The following is a 12,812-nucleotide window of genomic DNA, read 5'->3' as shown; positions in this document are numbered from 1 at the left end:
ACGACAGTTTTTTTAGCAAATTTAGAGGGCCGGCAGATCTTCAAAATTATAAAAAAGAAATATCGATACCTCTGGGCTCAAAGGTCGTAAAGGACAAAGTACGACTTTTCAGGAGAAGCAAAAAACGTTTTTTTATTTGAAGATAACTTTTTTGTTTTTTGAGCTATTAAATTATGACTTATGAAGAAAGTGCTTAGAATTCACGGCATTTTCCGAAGAGGTGTTGAAAAACTGGACTAGAGCTCTATTTACTGAGATAGATTTCCTTTACGCCCTCAAAATTACAATAAAAAGACCTTTACGCCCCTCAAATATTCGTCCTAGGCAAGTTACTCAGGACGTAAGTCTATTTTTATTTCACAAAACTACAAAACTAAGGTAATAAATGTCAATTTACATAGTTTTGCAGGTTTTCATGGGTCGTAACGGGACACCCAGGTAAGGTATTATGAAAGGGTAAATTGATGATTTAGCTTAATTTTATGGTATTTCATATGTAATATACCATTTCTTCACATAGTTTTAATGAATTATGGTCTTTTAAATGAAATAAAATGATTTTCCGTAGCTTCATAATTTAATGCACACAATTTATGAAACTATTTAAGTAGACGTTTTGATATCTTCGAACTAGAAGAAACTATTTCCGATATAAAAGCTAATTTAGAAAATAAATATTATGATGCTTTTAAATAAAACTTCATAAATGTCTACTTTATAGGAAAAACCGAAACCAATTTAATTTTATTTATTTATTTAATCATTATTATTGTTTCGAAAAACTGCAAATAGCGGATGTAATTCCATAGGGCAGTCTGTCTGTTAAGGACAGCCGCTCGGGCGTGCGGAAATAAGAAAAACCTTCGGTTAAAATGAAGATATATTCCTGCAAATAAATGCCCACAACGGCTATCAAAAAACACATCAACTTCAAAACTAAACAAAAGGTATTAAAAAGTAATAAAAAAAGTATAAAAAACATAGACAATATAAAAAAAGAGGTTGGTCCACCAATCGGTTCCCAACATCCTCCCCTCCTGTGGCGAAGCCACACTACTCTAGGGGTGCACCGACAGGTGGATCAGCTTGGATGGAATGGGAATGAATGAAGCACCTAAGATGGCATGAATCGGGGTCGGCTGGTATCTCTACAGTGGGCTGTGGGCGGCTATTAATAAGAGCTTCTGCTTTTCTCAGAGCATGGCATACAAGGCAGTCTCTACGTGGCGTTGTGTGCGGAGCCACTGGCGGTTGAAAGGACCAAGAAATGCCAGGGTTGGCTCCAGCTTCTGCCATGGACTTCAATATGTTGGAAACGCCGACAAAAACCGTCCCATTGTCGGGAAAAATCTTCAATGGAGCGCCGCGTCGTGCAATAAAACGCCTCCAACGTCNAGGCTATACCTACATATTTTCGCGTGGAACTCAAACATAGGCTACTGTGTCGTTCTTTTTGTATATGGCCAGGTCTGGGATATTTTAAAAAAAGGTTACAAAATTTTACTAACAAATAATCTTGAGTGACCCTAGCTGAAAAATTAAGAACTACTAGATTTAAAAAAAATGGATCTGCCAACAGCAGGGAACGGGCCAGGGGTGATTTACGGTTTGTACTCCGAATGACTGTCGTGACTACACCGATCAAAATGGCGCGAATATTTGTTATGCGCAACTGTAGGGCCCTGTAACTTCTTTATTTGTAGAGATATTTTCATGATTATTTCACAATTATTATTAGTTTTACTTATATTTTCAAGTTTTATTAAAATAATAAAATTTGAAACTTCTCCATTATTCAATCTTGCTTGATGAAATCTTTTTCAATTTCCTTTACATGGTCATAACATTTTCACCATTCCTCTGCACCAATTTGTGAGATACACCTGAAAATCCCGATAAAGCAGCTATTAAGTAAGAAGAATATAAAAAAAACACAACCCTCCTGACGCAGTTGGGTAGTAAACTAAATGTATCAAAACATTTCAGTCCAACTTACTGTCAACTCGACGACGTGCTATAAAATCAACGATTGACTTTGAATTATGCCTTATTTTCCAATTCACATTGAAAACAATATGACTTGCTTGAGCTTTTTCGACTTTTTCACAAAATTTCTGCAGCGGCTGACAGATTTCATAATTTTCTTTGACAGATGACAATAAAGCCATAGACAAATGCCATATGAAAAACACACTTTTCCAATATTTTTGTTTGCCATGAGATTCTGGTAGACCTATAGTCACACTTTTCGAAAATCGAATCCGTCCGAAAAGAATGTCAGATTTTGCCACTTGTCTAGGGGGCAGATCAATTCAGGTGATTTCTACAGGGTGTTTNCCGGTTATCGTTAAAGTTAAGTTACGGTCAAAGTTAGGTCGTGCAACTCAGCCTTAGCTTGAGATCTAGCGCAGTATTACTTACCTAAAATAATTATTCTAAATGCCATCGTACAATTTCTGGACCAGATAATTGGATGTGAAAAAAAGAAGTCGGATGTCTGCACACTGAAACTTTAATGATGATGAGTGTTGAAGAACGTTTGGCAATAGAAAAACGACCGTCATATCGCATCACGCCACAGTTTCACATCTTAATTGTAGATTTGGCAAACTCTTATGTCTGGGATAATAATTGGATCAGCCAATCCGTAGCTTGGTAGTAAAACAAAGGTTGTAGCCGTAATACAATAAACTGTAAGCCTAGGCGCAGACCACAGACTTTTAGTTGGTCGATAGTTGGGTCCGATTCTAATTTGTATGAAGAATCGGCCGATACCAAATCGGTGTAATGTGCGCACTTTCATACAGTGGCGGATTAACGTATAAGCACTACAAGCACGTGCTTGGGGCCCCTGTTCTCCAGGGGCCTCCATCGTCTGCTGGCGCGCCAGCAGACGATGGAATTGGAGGCGTTTCATTTCATACCTACATTTTATCGAGATTTAGCCTATGTTACTCGTGAGTAATGTACCTAGCTTTCAAATGGTGAAAGAATTTTTAAAAACGGTCCAGTAGTTTTTGAGCCTATTCATTACAACCAAACAAACAAAGTTTTCCTCTTTATAATATTAGTATAGATAAAGTAAAGTGCGTTTTCCCAAATATAAGTGGCGTTTAAAGAAAGAAAGAAAAATTTATTACGATGAACATCACTTATGTCATGACAGAGAATGTACACAGAAAAAAAGACAGAAATGGCACATAAATATTACAAGGAAATAAAAAGTGAACTGAGCAGTGAGCGAGCAGTGCTATCCTGTCGCAACAGCGATGCCCATCGCAATTAGATTCCACTCAGCATATGCCGTGGCCCACGGTGGGGAAGGCCACGACGCTGGTTTTCAGTGGGCCCCATGCCGAGTGGAAGTCACAGACACTAACCTAAACTGCATATCAACAAGGCCGTTTAAATATAAATATATAACAATAATAATAATGTGCAAACATTTGTTGAATAAACATAATTATTGTAAACTAGCTGACCCGGCGAACTTCGTACCGCCTTAGCGTAGAGATTTTCTTAATATTTTTTTCCGTAAGAACCATCCTTGGACTTCCACAAACATTTAAAAAAAAGAATTATCGAAATCGGTTCAGCCGTTCACACGTGATGCCGTGACAACGCGAAACGGGTTTCATTTTTATATATATAGATTAAAGATGCTACATAATAAAATAATACCCGTATTAAAATAATAATAATTGTGTATATGTGTAATATTTGTAAATGTATACAGGGTGTCCCGTAATGCAACGTCAAGCCGGAACTGGGTGTTGAGGCAAGTTATGCTGGTTATCAAAAAAATAAAAAATAAATCTATGTGTCATATTGTCAAAATAATAGGCATTTAAAAAAAAACAAAAAAATCTTCTCCCGGTGACGGTCTTTTTACTCGTGTTGTCACAAATCTTAACATTTTCCAATTTTTTTTTATTATGTAACCCTGAATAATGCTTCTCTAAATTGTTATCAAAATTACAAAACCAGCTGCTCCAACTTGGATGAAAAAAAAACATTAATTCCAAAAAAACTTTCAAAATAAAAATTTTGCCTAGTTTAAACTGACTGTACTGAAAAAAAATTGTACTACGCGAGTATGGCAAGTGACGTCATAATTTGGCGCATTTAGTAAGGATTCCAAAATGGTATAACACTTGGTAAATTCTTGCTGTAATTGTCGACAATTTTTGTTTTTTCTGAAATAATCCCGTTTTTAACTTTATCTACCTTGGTTAAAAATTATTATTCTAATGTGCCCAAAATTCAAGTTTCTGGCTTAAGTGAGGTGGAGAAGCCATTTTAAAAGGTATGAGCGGAACGAAGAGGGCCATCTTACCAAGCAGGGATGTTATGGAAATCCGTAACCGTAACCGAAACTATCGGATATCCGAAATAAAAAAAATATCCATAACCGTAACCGAAACTGATTCAAAAGTTACGGATAGTTTCGGATAAAGGCGGAGTCTTAAGGGTTGTACTCTTCCAAACAGCAAAACTCTATGAAATCTGCAGTATACATGCCGCAGCTGCAATGCCGCGCTGCCAAAACAAAAATTGTCGACAATCACAGCAGGCATTTACCAAGTGTTATACCATTTTGGAATCCTTACTAAATGCGCCAAATTATGACATCACTTGCCACAATCGCGTAGTACAATTTTTTTTCAGTACAGTCAGTTTAAACCAGGCAAAATTTTTATTTTAAAATTTTTTTTGGGAATAATGTATTTTTTTCATNTCAACATCGATACTCACGGGCGGTAAGAATGACGTGATACGCGGTAAAACAAAACATTGAACGCTCGTAGAAAAATCGTTTAACTTTGAGTGAATAATCAAATCGCATAATTTATTAGAGTGTGACACCGATTGTCCCACACCTGATATTCGAACAGTGGACTGTAAAAACTTCGTATACTTAATTCGTTTACAAAATGTTTCCGAAACGAAACAATGTTGGCTCCCGTTATCTAGGAGCGCTCGTGCCGTGTGTCGCTTATTNTGATCGATGGGATGAATTTGACTGGCGATCTGACGCCTCCCCAATGGCATGATGGGCAGAATGAGGGTCAGAGGGAGTCGCCTCTACAGGTTGATGTGTGGAAGCTGTCGCAGTGGACTTACCTCTGCTCCGCGTTATCATAGTTACCAAAATCCTTCGGTTCGGGGCGGCTATGTAGATCCGGCTCGAACTATGTTGCGGACAGCCGCTCGGGCGTGCGGAAATAAGAAAAACCTTCGGTTAAAATGAAGATATATTCCTGCAAAATATTGCCCACAACGGCTATCAAAAAACACTTCAACTTCAAAACTAAACAAAAGGTATTAAAAAGTAATAAAAAAAGTATAAAAAACATAGACAATATAAAAAAAGAGGTTGGTCCACCAATCGGTTCCCAACACTGTCCACCAGTTGACCTTATGATAATGCAGATAGAATAGAATTATTAAGGACAAACGAAAACCAAACAATATTAATTATTTATTATATTATTTAATAAGAATTTAGAATAATTATTATTCTAAATAAACTAAACATTATTAATTCATAGTAGCTTAAAGTGATGTCATTGTATATTGTACCTGGTATAAAAGTAAAAAAGTTAGGTAAGTAAGATTACAAGTAGGAAGATTTTCATTCATAATACCGTTTTTAAAAGCCAATTATTTTTAATATAAACATATAACTTCGAAAAAAACTGCATTCACGCTTTTTAGTAGATTAAGTCTCAACATATATTTTCCCATGTTGTGTAAATATTTTTCCTACTAGTTATTCTTTATTAGCTGATCCAAATAACTTTAGAAACTAGGTATACTAATTTATTATAATTGTAACAGTCAAAACTCAAAAGTGGTTTTGACCAAGGGCGTTAGTCAAAATTACTAGGAAATCATTAAAAATAATTGTAAAGTGTAGTATTTGTGTGATTTGTGCATACAAAATAATGACACCTAAGGTACTACAGTAAGGTGACTTTATTTCATAATATTTTTAACAAATATAGCTTTTTCATTTTTTAAATTTTTATGATGACTATCCTAACTTAATTAGGTAATGCGTTATTTTATAGCATGTTTTTATTTTCTTAAATCATCTTTTAATAATTATCTTATACCTGATAAATACCTAGTTTCTTCAAATATGAGAAATAATAAAAAGCAACATTACTTTACCCGATGTGGGTAGATGTCATCATTTTATATGTACAAATGACATAAATGTTACACTTTAAAATAGTTTTATTATATATTTTTGATGATTTTTTAGGTTCTTTCATTTGTTCCAAACGCACATACTTAAATACTATATGAAACGTCTATAAAATTTACCTTCACAGTTATTCTAATATCCTCACTGTGTAGATTTTTAAAATATTTGTTTAGATAATCTAAGGGCGTAAAGGACAAATTATTTAGACTTGGGTATGAAAATGTAAGGTTGTATAGGACAATAGATATATGTACATTATATAGACTACATGTACATTATACGCCCAAAAATTTGTGTTTACTTGTTATTTACTACCATGGTAACTGTACTAAAAAATCAAATGGTATTTACATCCCAATTTTCACGATGAATTCTGTTTAGCTTATCAAATATGATGGGTCGTAAAGGCACTTTTTTTGTTAATTTCGACAAACTAAATATACAGATCGATAGAGAATTAAATTCTGAGTAAAACTGTATAAATAACTCATTTTCGGTATTTTGTCCTTTACGACCTTTGAGCCCAGAGGTATCGATATACACAATTAACAAAAGTAAAAATAATAGTCCTATGCGTATTACAGTGTCAAAAACGAACAATAATTGCAAAACGCTTTGTAAAAGAATGATTTATAGAATAGAATATCGCAAAATCGCAATAGCGCATATTTTCAATCGACTTCAAAAAAGGAGGAGGTTCTCAATTCGACCCGTATGTTTTTTTTTTCATTATTTGTTGTGGCCAGTCGTTTTTGTGCCTGTATCTTATGTATGATAAAGTTTAAAATATACGAGTAAAAGTACGAGGTTCACTAAAATTTTTGCCCACATTTTTTCAAAATTAATTGAAAAGTCGAAATACACGAAATTATATAAATAAGATGACCTTTCAAAGTAACCCTCATTCGTTCTTATAATTAGTTACCACACTATTATTCTGAGAGTTGTCACTCTCAGGCTTTTCCGCCCAGGGTGCAGTATCCCGCCCTTGAACGGTATCGACCGCTAGGGGTCGCCACTGAGGCATTGACCTAATTTTCTTTTGTTTACTATCATAAAATAGGCTCTGGTTTCAAAAAACTTATTGATTTTAATGACTACAGAGTGATTAGAAAAAAAATATGCAACAAGCAGTTACCTGGCCCTGGTCCATGAACTATGAAAGTGTGAGTGGTTGTTTTTTTAACTGGTACGATACGAAACTTCAAATCTAGAGTAGGACATACTTTATTTCGATAATGGACATTATCATTAAAGATGAACATTTTATGTAATTCTTTTTTAAATAATAAGTATACTTGACCAGAGGTGGAATTGTGTAAAGCAATTGTAATCATTTGACAGTTCATAACGTACGATTAAGTCAGTTAAACAAAGCGTTTGACAGAATAATCGTACGTTATGAACTGTCAAATGATTACGATTGCTTTACACAATTCCACCTCTGATCATCATTGATGATGATCACTTTCCATCAGGTGAGATGCAGGCTGAGATCTTCCTTATTATCAAACACTTTTCTCATTAAAGGCAGAAACCACTTGAATGAGAGAATTTCCGTGCTCTGTGAGTTAGGTACATGCGAAAACACGTAGCGGTCAGGGGACCCGTGAAACGGTGTGACACATGCCACTAAAGTTGGTACAAGAATGCTGAATGGCTGAAAGTTCCAAAGACATCTTCTGTGTGACCATTTGGTTTTGTCTTTACCGTTTACTTAAGTAGGTACTCGTAACTTGGCATTACTCGCTTCATTCAGTCTCTCACACATAATTTTGTAGCTTATTTGTATGTGCCAAGACCTCGCTCGGCTGAGCCCTTTTCCGCTAGAGCTGTTCTGAGTGAAAATAGAAACGTAAAATGAAGTAAGTAATCCAAGCATTTTCCGTTGTTTTATTTTCATAAATGTAGCGTAAACGTAACGTAAAAGGTAACGGTAAAAATAAATAAACTAAATGCTTCTCTAATTCATTCTAGTTAAAAAGTTAAAAAGAAGAATAACAGCACGTAGTCGCTTCGCCAGAACGCATTCGTTTCCAACTCTAATTAAGAGTAATAGAGAAAATCCCACGAGTACAAACTGATATAAACAATACATAAAACAGCGTCATTTGTTGGAAACTATCGGAAAATGCACCAACAAGTTCAATAACTCCCAGACAGAACATGTTGGGGAGCAGAGGCTGTATTATGGAAATAGAAGGTGACTAGTGGTTAGTAGAGCTTATATAACTCGTTTAGTAAGCGAAAAAAGAGACCTAAAAAGATATAGCGTAATCATCAGGGCATTCAGCCTCTCTAATTTACTATGCAGAAGCAAATATTTGACTTATTTATGAAAGGGTCCCCTGTGTAGGTTCGAAAAACGTAGCGACGAACGCTGTTGCGATTTTTTTTCCACTGCCTCATAGGTCCGAAAGCTTATGGACTCGAATGACGTAGGTACCTAGTCGCGAACGACGCTACTTCGAAAAACGTTTTCACTGCAACAAACGTTACATTTTTCGAACCTACATAGGGGACCCTTATGAAAGAGAGTGTGGAGAAGGCAGCAGATCAATCTACTCCTAATTCCTAACGCAAAGGTGTGGCTCACACACATTTTACTTCGATTATAAACTGTTTCTTGAATTGTCTCTATCATTACATTACTTATAGAGACTACTGCTATTGCGTTAAATAAATGCCTTTTGTAATCGGCCCGCAAACGTGCACCGACTGCAGCAGCATACGATGTGTACCTATTCTAAAACATGGCCGGCGGTTTTGTTCTATTTAGTTTGTTGTACGTAAGCCAGGATGGGTTAGGTATTGAGTTTCCTTTGTCCATTGAATAATCCTAATTAACTGAGTTCAATTTCAATGGTTTAATCTTAGAATTTTTATTAAATTAACATAGAAAGTTATATTTGCTTTTGTTTATTTTTGCTGAAATCCAAGTTTGATAATATAATAATACGAGTAAAATTATAGATACTTCATTCGAAATTAGGGATTGTATCTACCTACTTGTTGTTGATTGTACTACTATCTTATTGTATTGCAAAATGTTTGACAAAAGGACAATAGGTACTATAAAGGACAATAGGTTCTCTATCTTCAATAGCTGTTATCTGATGTTAATAATTGCGGTAAGACCTCGTAATGTGAAATGTTAAAATGACACATAGATTTATTGTTAAAATACTATTATTAAACCTACATACTCGTAGATCACTCGAGAGTGATAATACGTAGTTGTGACGACGATAAATTATAGGTAATCTATACAAANTTTAAAAGTAGCCGCCTGGCATGGAACGTGTTATGGGGGCTGAAAATATAGGAAATGACCCATTCTATCCGCCAAATCATTTTGGCACACGATGCGCCAAACACCCTGTATATTCAGGTGGTTGCTATAGTGAGTGTGATTAAATAGCGAAAATTAAATTAGTTTACTTGCTGCGTAATCTGACTGAACTGCATGCATCATATTTTATTGTCACCAGACCATCAGTGAAGAAAAAATCGCCTTTTTATTTGGCAATATTTCGACATTATCAGATGTTTACTATTTATGTATTCGTCATTAGAGTGATTAGCCCAGAAAAAAAAATTTTTTAAAGGCCTGAATATGGCTTTTTTGCAACTTTTTGGACTTTAAATAAAAGCAGTCATTATTATAAGCCATTTTATTGATATTTACGTCAAAGATTAATGTAGGTATTTCATTTTATTAATAGGAAAATGTAGTTTTTTAATATCCGGTATCCGGCCGGATAGTGAATTACTATCCGGTATCCGGCCGGATAGTAAATTTAGGCCGGATATCCGGCCTACCGGATAGTTACCGGATATCCGTTTCATCTCTATTAAAAAGTAATGGTACCAACATTTATTTACTTTTCTTATTATTATTATTTGTTTTTAACTTATTTTTCTTGTGTTCAGCTTTATTCTTCTGTCTTTTATCTCTCATAAACGTTCTGTACTCAGATTTCCTTTTCTCATCTATGATTTCTTTGTATTTCTTCTTGTTGTATTTCTGGAACTCAGCATCGGCCAGCAGTTCATCCACCATAGTCCTCTTCCGTTCTTTTCTGGTTAACCGCTCATTGACATGGTCAAGTTGGGAATCCATTATACGACCAACCTGTAAATTTTCCATGACTTTATTTATTTACTGCTTTACTTCCATTGCATAATAAAAGAGGAGATTAGATAGTGTCAGATAAGTACATAAAATTTAATCGCTTAAAAATGAAGTATAGGTGAGTCAATATTGCAATCAATAAAGCAACATGGCAGAAGGGTAATCCTACTAGCAAGAGGTAACATACAGATCTAACCCTTAGCTTATACTTGTTATAGTAACTATAGATTTTTTATACACACCTGAAAGTATTTAGGCAGCACTTCCATGTCGTTCTTCTTGTAGAAGTGCTTAGGATCGAGGGCTGACCTCATCTTCAGGACCTCAAGGTCATTCTTGAGTTCTTCAGTCATCTCAGGGGCCGGTAAGTTGAACCATTCAGGACCCTTGGTCTTCTCTCGTTCTTTCTGAAAATTACAAAAGTAAAATACGGTAAATAAAATTATTTATGTATTTAAGGCACAGCTACAGAGAACAAACAATAACAATACAATTAACACAGACAGATGTTAAAATTGACAGTAATAGAATAGAGCTGGGTCTTCATTAGGCACAAGTTAATTATTTTTGCCACCACCACCAAGAAGATGGGTAGATGAAATAAAGGCCACAGCTGGAGGTGGATGGACAACAGTTGCAGGAGATAGAGGAGAGTGGAAACAGTTGGAGGAGGCCTTTGCCAAAAAAGGCACACAGACAAGTGTCAATTAGAATAATATTATACTCAATCAATTTTAAACTGTATGTCTGAATAAAGGCTAATATTATTATGTTTGTACGCTTTGGAGCTCACAGGTCAAAAGTGGCCCGGTCCTTTATAAGGCTTGCGTGGGGATACAGATCCAACACGTAGAGGCCGTTTTAAGCGCAAAATAATGTACAAAAGTGAAAGTTAGAATAATACGACAAAGTAAGTTTAAATTATGATACATACCTTCCTCATAGCCTTTAATTTCCTCTGGCTAACATAATATGCAGGTAAACTGTGTTCTTTTTCTATTCCCGGGTGGAGAATTGACTTTTGCATTTCCTTCTCAACATCTACCGAGCCTATTTTAGACTTGAGCTTGCCAGTTTCAACATCCAACTGTTCAAAGTGGAACAGCCTTTGTTTATTCGCTGTTTTGACTGCAATAGCATGATTCCATTTCATTTCATCGAAGAATTCATCAAAGACGCTGTCGATTTTCAAACCCTTCAGTTTGTTTTGCAATTCCTCTTCTGCTGAAGCTTTGGAGTCCAGTTCTTCTTTCTTTTTCTCAAACAACTGTAGGATCGCATGTGTTCTTTGTTCTTTATCTGAAATAAGTCAAAATATGTTACAACTTCCCTTGAATTCAACATAATTTAGGATTCATGTTATTTTTTTGATACACAAAACTAACCTATAAAGTAAGGTGTCTCCTCTTCATTTAGCAATTCTGTTTTTACTTGAAGTTCTTCATCACCAGCTGTATCAATTATAAAATCCATGGTTTATGTCATTGATAAACGAGGGCCAAATAAAATCCAGAAAAGAAATAGAATGCAAAAATTAGACAAGAACAAGCATGGATCTAAAACAACAAAGTTTGACAGATGACAGATGTCATAATCGTTCGTTCGGTAATGTGGTTTGTAAAAGTTCAAAAGTTGTATTACAATACTGAATAACGTTAATCGTTATTATACTTCAACCAAATCACACAGTTTATGCCCATAAATGCGATATGTATTATTAATTAATATTCAGATAAATAGTAATTCTCAGCCATAGGACGTCCACTACTGAACATAGGCCTCCCCCAATGCTTTCCATGTTGCCCGGTTGGTAGCGGCCTGCGTCCACCGCTTTTCTGCTACCTTTATGAAATGAATGAAGATATGCAAAGTTACTATTCTAATTGCAGATAATCTGATATAAAAAAAAACTTAAACTGGGTACAACGAATCCAAACGATACTTCTACGTCATAGCTTCATGCATTTCCCAGGGGCAATGCACATTATTATTCAAGGCTCTTGGAGAGTCGTGTCGTGTCGAACTCAAGCTGTTGCCTGAACAACCCTTCACATTTCTGAACGGGGGAATACGATCTTTTGCCGGGAGAACACAGATCTTAATACCGTGACCATACGTCCCGGTTTCAGCGGGACAGTCCCAGTTTCAGCCAGTCTGTCCCGGTGTCCCCAGCTGCGAAGCCGACATAGTCCCGATTTTGCAAGTAGACCCAAGCAAATTTTAAGGGTGGCAGATGTTCAAAATTTTAAAAACAATTAAACACAATTATACGTACTTACTCGTAGGTACAGTGCCAAATGCCAATAATTAATAATTAAATTAATTATCATTATTTTTAATTATTGAATCTATAATAATATCGCAATAGCGCAAATTTTTCCTTGTTCCTGTATCTTATGTGTAATAAAGTTTAAAATATGTTTTACGAAGTTCACTAAAGATTTCGGCCACATTTTTTCTAAA

General features: G+C 35.4%; 1 protein-coding gene across 1 annotated transcript; it reads right to left on the bottom strand.

The window, feature by feature from the left end:
• Nucleotides 1-10,085: 10,085 nt before the first annotated feature.
• On the bottom strand, nucleotides 10,086-11,919 carry LOC114359758 (deoxynucleotidyltransferase terminal-interacting protein 2-like). Its single transcript, XM_028314256.1, has 4 exons — nucleotides 11,735-11,919; nucleotides 11,284-11,648; nucleotides 10,592-10,756; nucleotides 10,086-10,349 (listed from the first exon to the last, which is right to left on the bottom strand). The coding sequence occupies exons 1-4, from the start codon at nucleotides 11,820-11,822 to the stop codon at nucleotides 10,092-10,094; spliced, it is 876 nt and encodes a 291-aa protein (XP_028170057.1). The 5' UTR covers nucleotides 11,823-11,919; the 3' UTR covers nucleotides 10,086-10,091.
• Nucleotides 11,920-12,812: the final 893 nt, after the last annotated feature.

Source organism: Ostrinia furnacalis, unplaced genomic scaffold (assembly GCF_004193835.3).
Source record: "Ostrinia furnacalis isolate ACB-3 unplaced genomic scaffold, ASM419383v2 OfSCF4655, whole genome shotgun sequence".
In the NCBI taxonomy this organism is placed as follows: domain Eukaryota; kingdom Metazoa; phylum Arthropoda; class Insecta; order Lepidoptera; family Crambidae; genus Ostrinia; species Ostrinia furnacalis.
The sequence above is the reverse complement of the archived record's forward strand: the minus strand, read 5'-3'. Positions and strand labels throughout refer to the sequence as shown.

Excerpts from the sequence above, each read along its gene's own strand:
- LOC114359758 (XM_028314256.1), bottom strand. The coding sequence starts at position 11,822 with ATGGATTTTATAATTGATACAGCTGGTGATGAAGAACTTCAAGTAAAA. Across the intron at positions 11,649-11,734 it reads GGAGACACCTTACTTTATAG|ATAAAGAACAAAGAACACAT; the intron begins GTTAGTTTTGTG and ends GACTTATTTCAG. Across the intron at positions 10,757-11,283 it reads AATTAAAGGCTATGAGGAAG|AAAGAACGAGAGAAGACCAA; the intron begins GTATGTATCATA and ends TGTAATTTTCAG.